Source organism: Erythrolamprus reginae, chromosome 1, assembly GCF_031021105.1.
Source record: "Erythrolamprus reginae isolate rEryReg1 chromosome 1, rEryReg1.hap1, whole genome shotgun sequence".
Lineage (NCBI taxonomy): Eukaryota > Metazoa > Chordata > Lepidosauria > Squamata > Dipsadidae > Erythrolamprus > Erythrolamprus reginae.
Genome location: NC_091950.1, coordinates 337,566,859 through 337,580,316, shown reverse-complemented (window position 1 = coordinate 337,580,316; position 13,458 = coordinate 337,566,859). Strand labels below are relative to the sequence as shown.

The window sequence follows — 13,458 nt, the reverse complement described above, 5'->3', positions numbered from 1 at the left end:
TGGTTTGATTCAAAGACATTGGTGCATATTCAGGAGTGTGTACATAGAGAATCAAAGTAATCAAGAAAATAGGTGCTCCTTCACATTCAAAATTCTGCCTCCCCTTTACAGGCATGGCTTCAGTCATGCAGAAAAGTCTTGACTTTTGTTATCCCCTTGAGAATATCCCATGTCTGTAATTACACCAAGAGATTGTTTGAAATGCTGAGGTTCACCTGACTGGACTTTACAGTCTCAAGTGACTGTATATGACAAGACAACTAGACACAAGAACAGTTTTTTTTTACGAACGCCATCACTCTACTAAACAAATAATTCCCTCAACACTGTCAGACTTTCTACTAAATCTGCACTTCTATTCTACTAGTTTTTCTCATCATTCCTATCACCCATTTCCTCCCATGTTGACTATATGACTGTAACTTGTTGCTTATATCCTAAGATTTTTATTAATATTGCTTCTTCATTGCTTATTTGACCCCTATGATAATCATTAAATGTCGTACAACATGATTCTTGACAAATGTATTTTATGTACGCTGAGAGCATATGCACCAGGACAAATTCCTTGTGTGTCCAATCACACTTGGCCAATAAAAATCTATTCTATTCTATTCTATGATGTTTCTGAATATATATGGAAACTACTGCTGGATGCTTAGAAATTTCCATCTGTCAAAGTCCCTTTTTAGAAAAAAAAAGGGTTGTATTATAGTTCAAGGTAGTATGTCATATCTGCATGGTTGTTGTCATTGTTTAAAAGGAACCATCTTTTCAGAATACAAGTACAAATTTCAATGCCTTATTATTTTGCTTTCACATGGTAGAGATTTAATATTGTCCAACATATAAAGAATGAATCTGACAAATGCCCTCAGGTATTGTATGGAAATGTGAAAGAAAGCAACTGTGATTATTTTTTAAACAAGGACTTTTTAAAAACCACCCATGCATTTTATAAGGGATCAAACTATATTTTCTAAAAAGAACACAAAAATAAGCAAAAAACCCACCATACATTATCATAATCGCCACAGAGCAAAAATACTTTACTTTCCAAGCACCAATAAAAACAAAAATGATAAGCTATGAAATTTTTTCAAGAGGGTTGACTACTCAATTATTTAAATAAGCATGCCTGGTTAGCTTGATCCCATCTTATATACCCCAACATTGATAATAAGCTCTCCAATTTATTTCCAGTTAAGAAGAAATCTATAAAAGCATGTGTTTTCATTGAAGATAAAGATCAAGTGTATCGGTGGTTATTGAATCGGATGTCCACAGATGTCTATGTTGGTTGAGACAAGCAAGATTCCCTTGGGTACCATTTTATTGGGGGTCAAGGGAAAAAGAGGGTCTTGCCTTCTCTTTCTGCTCAAGATCCCCATGTTCAATTGGTGGGCAGCTGGGCGACACAGAATGCTGGACTCGATGGGCTTTGGCCCGATTCAGCATGGCTCTTCTTATGTTCTTATGTTCTTATCTCTTATTTCATTGAGGTTTATAGATCTCAGATCATTTTCCTCAAGACTTATATTCCCCTCAAGGGCTGACTAGATCCATATTCCTTTAACAGTTAATTTTAACCTGAAATAAAATATTCTCCTTCTTGGGACATGTCCAATGACAACAGGAGAAAAGAGATTTAATGAACCTGACATTACACTGTTAAGTCATTCCAAAAGAAAGACAGGTAGAAAGGAAGAACCCTGTAGTTATCAGTTGGCCCTGCCAAACTCTCCTGACCTATCAGTTTTTGTTGTGGTTAGCTCTGGCCCAGTTCCTGCCCCAAGGAATGTTCATGTGGATGTGGAGGAAACATGCCGCAGGCCTGTTTTGCTCCCGATGGAATCTGCCGACGAAGCCTCCTCTGACCAAGGAAGCGTGAGTGGCAGGGAAGAGGGGAGTTTGGCAGACAGCCCAGGAGGAGATCAATCATCTGTATCATCCTTGGATTCTGAACAAGAATTAATGACACATCCACGCATGCGTAGAGTGATGCATAGGAGACAACAACTGAAGGATTATTACAAGAGAAAATGAGGCCACCTGTGGTTGGGTGGGGCTGCTGTAATTAGTGCTACAGATAAAAGTGCAACCTGGTGTTTTAGCCTCATGGCAGTTTATCTGATTCATTGTTTCGTCAAGATCGTGGTTTTTGTGCTGTTCAAGATTGTGTGTGGACTTTCTGGATTTTAGAATTGGACTCAATTTCCCAGGTATTGGGTGAGCAATTGGATTGCATTTAATATGTGCCTTGTGTGTACTAGAAAATCTCTTTGACATTTAAAAAGGGAGCTGTTTCTGTTTTTCTGTTTATAAAAACCTTTGGCTTTTCCTTTTATCATGTGGTGTGTGTCTTCCTGGACTAATTACCCTGTAATTACGGGCAGTTGAAACACACCGGCAGAGCAAGTTTTTAAAACTGGTGGGGGGAACAATTGGAAAAGCTGCATGTTAAAAATGTACTAAGAATGCCTTGGGCTTGCATAAATCTCACATCCTTAGAAAACAAACAAGATGAATAGCTGCAGGGCAAGTCTTTATTTCAAAATGAACCCACTTAGCCCTGTAGAAAGACCAAGATAAAATCAATAACGCACATCAGGAGATTAGTGCGGGTTCTTTTATGCCTTTATTTTTCTGGTAAATTGACACTTCCATCATGGCAGCCATGCTGAAATGAGGCTAGCACCAGCCACACTTTCAAATCTGTCAGTGAACACAAAAGAATTGCTTATCTTTTGTAAATCACGAAACAATTGTAGTATTGTACCATGGGTGTAGAATACCAAACGAGGCAAGCAAATCCGAGTAGCAACATTAGATGGGGACAAGTATCACAACACTATAGAAGCTGTTTAAAAAAAACACCCAAAAGCAAGTCTTTTTTGCTCTTGACTGAACAGCCTAGCAATAATAAACAAGATGGGATGATAAATCATTTCATAGACTTGAATTATCTTCAGGGAAGATTTTTAGGGAAAGCATTGATAAATTGTACCAATACAGTGGTTCTCAACCTTTCTAATGCCATGCCCCCTTAATACAGTTCCTTATGTTGTAATGACCCCCAACCATAGATCTAACGCCAATTCTCCCAACAGAGCTTTAAGATGATTGGCAGGAAGGTCAGAGGGACACCTCCACTGTAAATGCCTGATTGGTCAGATTGTTAAAAATATGTTCCAAGGTGCCAGAAAATTTAGTTGCTAAATTTGTCTTTTCCCATCATCTTAGGCGACTTCCGTGAAATGGCCGTTTGACCCCCAAAGGGTCCCGACTCCCTGGTTAAGAACCTCTGTACTAATAAATGTTGCTTTCAACTGACAATATTTAGCACTAATGCTAATATTGTTCAAAGTTGTCTAAGAATATGTTGTTATGCCTCTGTCTGCTACCTGGACTGGGGGGGGGGGGAGAGTCAAGATGGCAGCTGCAACCCCAGAAATGAAGCCCTGCCCTTTTAAAAGTGGTTTATACAAATAACAAATATTTTTAAAGGATTGGGTTCAATTGCCTAGTCTGGTCTTCTTGTCCCTGCATTGTTTTAGTTGCCAGGAGTTTCAGAAGGCAATTATTTTAGCTGGATTTAAAAAATAATTCTAACTGATACAGGTCTTCAAATGATATTTTACTTGAAATCTCTGGATTTATGTTTCTGAATTACTTGGAAAGCATGGAGTGTTTGAGGGATAACTAAATGAACTGAAGGGGGGGACGACTGAAAATTGTCCTACTCACTGCTATTAATTTAAATTACACCAGAGAGCATTTTCTAAGTCTAAATGGAAATGACAGGTAGAATGCCATTTGATAAATAACTATGTGAAGGAGATCCTTTCCTTATAACATATGGGAGAAAAAGACTTTAACAGTTGCAACCTGCTACCTATTAAAAGCACATTAACTCACACCTTCTGCATCCAACATCTTTGGGATATCCAGGTATTTTTCAGCAACCTCCATGGCCAGGTTTATATTCCCCAGAGGGTCATCCTGCACAGGAAGCAGAAATTACAATTGGTAAGTCCCCTATTTTGAGCAAGGTTGCAGCAATTCAAAAAAGCAGACTGTGTTAGAGTTTCACTTGGTAACAGCGTTTTAAAATAAGATTAAATTCTCCTCCAAGAAGCATGTAAAAACCAGGCAGATTTCTCCTGCACCGTGTCTTCCATCTTGACATTTTTAACCATAACATGCTGACACTCTTACTCCCAAGTATGCTTATATAATATAGAAATTAAGCAGCTGTCCCTTATATCTTAAAAAAAAAATTCAGTGGAATTTACATCCATGGTACTGATGTTTCAGGGTTACTTGGGAACTATTGAAAAACTGTTCTGGTAGTATAGATTTTAGAAGTGATGCCTTCGCTTGAGAGCCCTGCTTTCACCTTCCCTGCCCTAAGAGATTTCTCCTGTAAGATTCAGACAGACACCCAAAAAGATGGATGTGACTTTGCTGTGTTTGCCACCTTGCTAAACTAAAAGCTCAGTTATTAGTTATGCCTGCCATTTAACTCATACTGCACATGAACCAAAGATTGTGTGGCAGCCATAAATCAAGTTTTTCAGCTTTGCATATTGCATGAATATACCCTAATGTTGGTGGTGCAGTGGTTAGTGTGCAGTACTGCAATCTACTTCTGCTGATCACTGGCTGCCAGCAGTTTGGCAGATTGAATCTCAGTAGGCTCAAGGTTGACTCAGCCTTCCATCCTTCCAAGGTCAGTAAAATGAGAATCTAGATTGTTGCTTACTCTCTGTAAACCACTTAGAGAGGGCTGTAAAGCACCGTGAAGCGGTATATAAGTCTAAATGCTATTGCTAATTCATCAATGCAAAGAAAGATCCTCTATGTCTCTCCAAAGATTTCCAGAAAGCAAAAGAAGGCATGCATAAAGAAAAACCAACATGCACACAAGTTCACACACACTTCCTCATCAAATCTACAATGTCAAAATACTTACATTATTTTGGCACAATACGGAGAGCTTTTAGACATGACTAATCCCTACTGAAATTGGTGGGATATAAATATTGTGCAGTTTACTTATCTTCACATCAGTTAAACATTTCACAGGCTTGCACCATTTTTTGAATACTTTCTAACATAGTGAATCCCACAACACATCTTTACTCAGGATTGTAGTGTAGACTGTTAGTTGGAGACCTAAATTGAATATCACAAATTCAAGTAGATTTGTCCAAATAGTAGCTTATTTTTCAGGATACTTTTCAGCCACTTTCATGGTTTGTGGTTTAGCATATTTAGGATGGCAATAGCAATAGCATTTAGACATATACAGTGCTTTACAGCCCTCTCTAAGTGGTTTACAGAGAGTAAGCATATTGCCCCCAACAACCTGGGTCCTCGTTTTACCGACCTTGAAAGGATGGAAGGATTAGTCAACCTTGAGCCTACTGAGATTCGATCTGCCAAACTGCTGACAGCTGATGATCAGTAGAAGTAGCTTGCAGTACTGCACTCTAACCACTGCACCACCAAGGATTACCTATTGGCCATTATCAGTGGGTAAAGTTTAAAATTGGCACAGGGTACCTGGTTTAGGAAGGCTGTTCTATACCTTCAGGTCAAGAGCCAAGAAAGAAGGCTTATTTCAAACTACAAAACAAACATATCTTTATATGTATCATGTGAGGCAAATCAGTGCAAATCATCATGCCAGATTGGTGCAAGTTATCATGCCATGCCAGCAAAATTAAAGACCTTTGAAAGCTTGGAGTAGTCAATAAGATCTGGTCGATGTCTATGAATCAGTGCACAGAGACCAAGGCCATCTTTCCAGCTTCATGAGAAGAAACCAAAAATAAGGCGACAATATATTAATGAAACACTGATTTTGCCAGACAGTGCAAGGTCTGACAATATTCAGTAATTGTACCACAAAAATCTTTAAAATGTTGATAAGGCAGAGGCATTTTAGGATATTATCTTGTAAGACAGATTTCCTTGACAGTAGACACTTCTATGCAGAAAAAAGCCCAGAGAAATTTCATGCACAGTGCACTAGATGATGAATGATTGCTTAGTTATTTTTTCACAGTGCAAGAATTTACAGTTGGCTGGAACAGATGGGCTTCTCGTTTCACTCAGTGGTTTGTCCATCTTTTTATTTACTTTTAGGTATCCAGGGCATACTCGGGGTAGCTCAGAAAACATTGCTTGCATATCGTTTAGAAAATCAGTAGCAAAATTTTAAACTAGCAGCCAATAAAAGAAAAGGCCACTCACACAGTCTGAAATTTCTGGTGGGATGAAAATGTTTGAAATAAATTTCTCCAATGGATTGTGTCAAACATGGTAATGACCCACTATACACAGACAGTAACAGGGGTAGGTTGTGGATCCTTTTGCTGCCAGTTTACTCAGGTCATGTTGTGCTGGGCAAAAGGAAAAATTGGCTTCTGCGCATGCGCAGAAGCTAAATCCAAGATGTTTTCTTCTATTCTTATATGTATATACGTATTTACATGATATCTGTGACCTCCTCTCTCACAATGGTAACTATAGGCATTGTAGAGAGATTAAAACAAAAGCCACAACATAAATACCCATAATGTTTAAGTTATTTGTGTCTTGGATTTTTCTACACACTGTACACCTAAGGTTTTATTGCTTTCTGTTCTTTGAAGTAAGAGCTTTATGAAACTTGAAAGCTTGCATATTTATTTATAACCTCATTAGATCCAAAACGAAAACAAGTGTCTTTCTTTTTTTTCTTTTTTCTTTTTTTTTTGAATCTCAGCAGCAACTGCTGGGGAAAAAAATTAGCATTTATTAATCCTGCCACAATGCCCAATTTTCATTCTATTTATAGGTTCTGTGAAAGGGATCTTTCTTCCCCTATTTCTGGAAATTTCAACATACTTGCAATCTAAATTGATTTCTAGAAAATACACCACAGATTTATGTTGTGCAGATGGAGGTAAGATAGTGTTTTAATGTTTTATTTTTTATAAAATAGTGATATTTTAAAATATATAAGATACTGTATATAGTGATAGTGTTTTATTTTATATATATATATATATTGTTGTCAGTACATTACAATCAGGACTTCTGTTTATTCCCCAAACATAGCAATTTCCTCTCTAATTAGGCCTCATCAGTCAAAGAGCACCCATAGTGACATGTGTAATAATCACACTCCTCACTCCTTTCGTATAGGGCAGTGATAGAGAACCTTTTTTCCCCTCAAGTGCTGAAAGAGTGTGGGTGTGCGCTATTACGCATGTGTGAGTGCCCACACCGATAATTCAATGCCTGGAGTGGGCAAAAACAGCTCCCCCCACTCCCCGGGGGCCCTCTGGAGACTGGAAATGGGCTGTTTCCCAACTTTTGGTGGGCCCAGTAGGCTCCTGTTTCACCCTCCCCAGGCTCCAAAGGCTTCCCTGGAGCCAGGAGAAAGTAAAAATGCCCTGTTTCATCCCCCCGGAGGCTCTCTGGAAGCCCAAAATGCCCTCCCAGAGCCTCTGTGTGAGCCAAAAATCAGTTGGCCAGCACACACATGCACCTTGGAGCTGAGCTAGGACAACAGCTCAGGTGCCAGCATATATGGCTCCCCATGCCACCTGTGGTACCTGTGCCATAGATTCTCCATCACTGGTATAGGATGTCTATTTTAATTGCTAGAATAACCTGGGAGCCCCTATATTCATGCTAGCCTTGTAGAGATATTCCTGGCCCTTCTCAAACTGCAAAGAAAATATGAGGTATTGTGTGCTCTCCATTTCCAACCGTCCATTAAGGACAAAACACATCTACATAATGAGCAGCAAGGCTTTTGCATCTAGAAATGATTCACTTTACCTAAGATGGAAATTTTGAATGTTCACATTTCTGTATGGTGCCGTTTTTCTTTGACACCACAACAGCAGTCCTTCTTTTGCAGATGTCTCTGAAAATACCATCAAAAAAGAGTCATAAAGAATAACAGAACTTCAATTCGCTCACTACAGTGTATAGCAGATCTTCAATTGACTCAGAGGGCTACACATCCACCTCAAATGATATTACTTAATTTCCCAGATATAGTGAGTGTTTCAAAGGAAATATGTACCAGAAAAATAGTGAATACACTATCCAGTTTAGTTACGAAAATATCTCCCTCTCTTTCTTCCATATGGTTTTTTACAAAATGCAAAGATTGTGTCTGTTATAAAAACAAGGGGACACAATCTGAAGTTAGTTGGGGGAAAGATCAAAAGCAACGTGAGAAAATATTATTTCACTGAAAGAGTAGTAGATGCTTGGAACAAACTTCCAGCAGACGTGGTTGGTAAATCCACAGTAACTGAATTTAAACATGCCTGGGATAAACATATATCCATCCTAAGATAAAACACAGGAAATAGTATAAGGGCAGACTAGATGGAACATGAGGTCTTTTTCTGCCGTCAGTCTTCTATGTTTCTATGTTTCTATTGAAAAAGAAACTTTAGAATTGTTTGTAAATTTCCTTATGGTTTTTTCCCTTTCATGTAGCCATCCGTTCATCACTTATTTTTCTTTAATATTTGCATCCTGCTTCACTGACTCAGGAATGATGCCATCATTCATAAGAAATTTCTTTTTAAAAATGATTTAATTAGTGCCATAGAATCAGGGTAAATTTGTCAGGAGTAATTATTCTCTCAATTAACCAACAAAGTATAAAAATTGGTTGATCTGCTACATATTGTCTATTGTAATGGATGGCAGCTGTTTGCTTGAGTAAAATGTTGGCCACAAATCTATAGCTGTCCAAATTATTCACTTCAGTGTTTTACAATATTAAACAATCCTTACAATGCTGCAATATCTACATATGATACTACCAAACAATTCTCCAATCTCCACATGTTATCGCTCAATTGGACAAAATATATTTTCCCCAGAACAGAACTATTTTACATTAGGAAGAACTTACTATTCACTCCTTGTATTTCATCTCCTGTGCAGCAAATTCTAGTATTTCTCTCAATACAAGATCACAAAATGTCCCATTATGTTTACTGGATGGATAATCATCTCATAGAAAATGGAAAGTCTATTGGCATTGCCAAACTATCCATCTGCTGAGCTAAAGTGGGAAGTGGGAAGCAAAGAACCTGAGGTCCTACAGAGCTGTTATAATAATAAGGATACAGTGATACCTCGTCTTACAAACGCCTCGTCATACAAACTTTTTTGTATTTTCTATGGGAAACCCCACCTCCAGAATCCCAGCAGCACAAAAACAGGTGCTTCGCTGGCAACGGAAGTCCGGAGGTGGGATTTCCCATGGAGGGGAGCCTCAGGGGAATCCCAGCAGCGCAAAAATGGGCGCTTCGGCTGGCAAAAGGGTGAATTTTGGGCTTGCACGCATTAATCAATGTTTCCTATGGAAAACATTGTTTCGTCTTACAAACTTTTCACCTTAAGAACCTTGTCCCAGAACCAATTAAGTTTGTAAGACAAGGTATCACTGTATTAATCTTTCCTACCAACCAGAGGAGAAAACAAGAGGCTCTCAACCCACTATATTGGGCAGGCAACAGAAAGAGATTTTTCTGTTCTGGATTTCTTCTTTAACTATATTTCAAGATCTTGCAATAAGAATAATTTATTAGAGAGCTGCATTCTTGAATCTTTAGTATTGTTCATTTGGAAAAGCCTGACATGAAATTCTTTTGTGCTTGAAAGACAGGTATTTGTGCATTCTTATATATAAAAATAAACTATGTTGTATTTTTGTGTGTGCTTGTTCTCCTGTTATACAGTTTGTTCTGACTGCTTTCCTTGGAAACTGGTTTCAGATGGCAATGTTGACTAGGAAATTCACACACAAAAATTTCCAGAGTCAAGTCACTACAAGAATCTGAGTATAGAAACATAGAAACATAGAAGACTGACAGCAGAAAAAGACCTCATGGTCCATCTAGTCTGCCCTTATACTATTTCCTGTATTTTATCTTACAATGGATATATGTTTATCCCAGGCATGTTTAAATTCAGTTACTGTGGATTTACCAACCACGTCTGCTGGAAGTTTGTTCCAAGGATCTACTACTCTTTCAGTGAAATAATATTTTCTCACGTTGCTTTTGATCTTTCCCCCAACTAACTTCAGATTGTGTCCCCTTGTTCTTGTGTTCACTTTCCTATTAAAAACACTTCCCTTCTGGACCTTATTTAACCCTTTAACATATTTAAATGTTTCGATCATGTCCTCCCTTTTCCTTCTGTCCTCCAGACTCTACAGATTGAGTTCATTAAGTCTTTCCTGATACGTTTTATGCTTAAGACCGTCCACCATTCTTGTAGCCCGTCTTTGGACTCGTTCAATTTTGTCAATATCTTTTTGTAGGTGAGGTCTCCAGAACTGAACACAGTATTCCAAATGTGGTCTCACCAGCGCTCTATATAAGGGGATCACAATCTCCCTCTTTCTGCTTGTTATACTTTATGTATTTTACGAGTATTTTACTAAAGCAAAAACAACCCTTCAACTTTACTATCAAATTATAGTAGGGTGGGACAGAATGACAAGCAAATGACATGGAATGCATTAAATCAGAGTCTAAATGGAAATTTCCCACAGAGTGAAAAGATCCCTGTTCAAGAAAAGATGTCAGGATTAATTCAATCACTATCCTAAATAATTGATATTATTTGATATTATTTGATATAAGCAAATTAATTCAATCACTAGCCTAAATAATTGATATTCCTGTTTTATTTCTTCAAGCCTAAACTAGAGGGTACAAAAACGTATGTTATTACTCTCTGTCAAGAATGCTGTGCCTGAAAGCGGCTGTCTAATCTTCCTACTAACCTTCACAATTACCTCTCTGTGTGTTTGTGTATGTGCATTTCTCCCTGTTTAAGTACAGAGCTTTCTTTAAATTTTACATTTGGTCGCATGAAGTTATTTTTAATAATAATAATAATAATAATAATAATAATAATAATAATAATAATAATAATAATAATAATGTGTTCCCATGTGGAGGAAATAATTTGAGGTTACAAATAGCTACAGTAAAGCTAAAGTCTCCTTTGAACTGAGTTTGACTTCTGATTACTTGGTAGATCCATCCATGCTGTTTTCTTATCAATAGTATGGAATTAGCTTGTAGTTGCCACCTTGTGAGTTATTTTTTCAATTTCCCAATGCTGCCTACAACCTGGTAATCTCTGGTAGCCTCCAATCCAAGGGCTAATAAGGCTTTGCCCTACTTAATTTCCAAACCAGATAAAGTCAGCCAAATGCTAGCGCTTGTTAAAGCTGTTTACAAGTTTATTTATGTATTGTTTGTTTGTTTGTTTATCCAATTACTTAATTAATTAATCAATTAATTAATGAATAGGTCAACCTATTCTCTAAGGACTCTAAATGATTTACAACTTTGTATAACATCTAATTTAGCCCTATGATTCACAAAGAATTCTGTTTCCAATTGATCAGTCGACTTGTAGGAGAGGCAAGTTGTTGGATATAAAAATCTCACATGTTTTAATGCAGTTTTGAAGAAGAGAATATAATTCACACTTTTGTTTCCTTATGGGATCTGTTTACCCTATAAAAATGATAATAAAGAACAATGCAAATTAGGAAAAAGCAGTCCAGAATGCTTCTTTATAAGTCGCTTAATCGCTATACAGTACTGATATTTACATCAGAATTTAGTGTTGTCAACAAAGCTATAGCCAGTTTGATCAATCTGTATTCCTGAAATCAAGTCCATTTAACACAAAAAGTCAAAGACAACATTATATAGAATATTCTTACCTTCCACCGAGATATCTTGAATAGCAAAACGGAGGATGATCGTCCAGATCATACCCAGAGTCATTTTCACATTGCCATCCACAATTTCTAGAGACAAATGGAATGGATAATTTACAGCAGGGTCATCAATACAACAATATGTGTTAGCTGTTATGTGGGATTCACTATGTCCCTCGTTCATACTTATTTCATGATAATTTACTGGCAGATTCGTAGTTCTACTTTTAAAACTGATTCTGCAGGTGGTTCTTGACTTATAACCACAATGGAGGCCAAAAAAATTATATTGCTAAGGGAAACATTTGTTAAGTGAGTTTTGCCCCATTGTCAAATTCAAATTCAATTCAAATCTTTATTGTCAGAGTACAACGTGTGTACAGTGTACAATGAAATTGGCTGAGCCTCCCTTCGTGCACCCCCCAACGCAATACAACTCACAGTGAAAGACAAAAAAAAGAAAATCGCTGACCCAGTGAATCCTGCTAACAAACAATCCTACTGTTCCATGTGGAGTTTGTTTGTTTGTTGGTATGTTTATATTTATATATATAAAAGGATCAGATCCTGTGGCTAGAGGTTAATTCTCTGCCTTACAAGGCAGAAGCCCCAGGATCAAATCCCAGTAAGGGTATGGCTAGCTGACGTGGCCAGAACAAGGCCGAAATAGCACTATCCTAGTCTCCCTTAATTTTAAAAATTCAGCAAAAAGTGATACATACAGAATATAGTTTGTTGGCTATGAATAAATTAACTGACTTGAAATGGCCCTGGATTGGGCCTAGAGGCAAAAAAGAACTGTGATGTTCCTTCAATATACCAAGGTAATCCGACATAAAAAACATATAGCCCTTCCCTGGTACAAAGCTGAAAGGATCAGATCCTGTGGCCTAGAGCCCCAGGATCAAATGCCAGTAAGGGTATGGCTAGCTGATGAGGCCAGAACAAGGCCGAAATAGCGCTATCCTAGTTTCCCTTAATTTTAAAAATTCAGCAAAAACATGGGATACACACACATATATGCCGCCCCTCATTGTGCCAGCTGTGCAAATCAATCATACTATGTTGTTGTAAAGTTATTTTCCATTCAGAAGTCTGACAGCCCACAGATAACAACTGTTCTTCAATCTGTTTGTGTGGCTGCCTATGTTTTGATATCACTCATGTCCTCATCACCTCGAGGTTCAACTACTGTAACGCTCTCTACATGAGGCTACCTTTGAAAAGTGTTCGGAAACTTCAGATCGTGCAGAATGCAGCTGCGAGAGCTATCATGGGCCTTCCTAAATATGCCCATGTCACACCAACACTCCGCAGTCTGCATTGGTTGCCGATCGGTTTCCGGTCACAATTCAAAGTGTCGGTTATGACCTATAAAGCCCTTCATGGCATCGGACCAGAATATCGCTGGGACCGCCTTCTGCCGCACGAATCCAAGTTAGGTCCCACAGAGTTGGCCTTCTCCGGGTCCCGTCGACTAAACAATGTCGTCTGGCGGGACCCAGGGGAAGAGCCTTCTCTGTGGCGGCCCCAACCCTCTGGAACCAACTCCCCCCAGATATCAGAGTTGCCCCCACCCTCCTTGCCTTCCGCAAGCTCCTCAAAACCCACCTCTGCCATCAGGCATGGGGGGATTGAAATTTTCCCTTCCCCCTAGGGAAGAATTTATACATGGTATG

The 13,458-nt window shown here is 38.3% G+C and overlaps 1 protein-coding gene across 2 annotated transcripts in view; it reads right to left on the bottom strand.

The window, feature by feature from the left end:
* The window catches only part of ACTN2 (actinin alpha 2), a 93,598-nt gene that overhangs the window by 45,805 nt on the left and 34,335 nt on the right, over window positions 1–13,458 (bottom strand). For both annotated transcript variants that reach the window (XM_070734007.1, XM_070734009.1), the window contains exons 4-7: window positions 11,783–11,869; window positions 7,840–7,927; window positions 5,737–5,815; window positions 3,921–4,002 (exon numbers count right to left, since the gene is read on the bottom strand). In XM_070734007.1, the coding sequence (XP_070590108.1) occupies window positions 3,921–4,002; window positions 5,737–5,815; window positions 7,840–7,927; window positions 11,783–11,869 (336 nt within the window). The remainder of the gene's footprint in view (window positions 1–3,920; window positions 4,003–5,736; window positions 5,816–7,839; window positions 7,928–11,782; window positions 11,870–13,458) is intronic.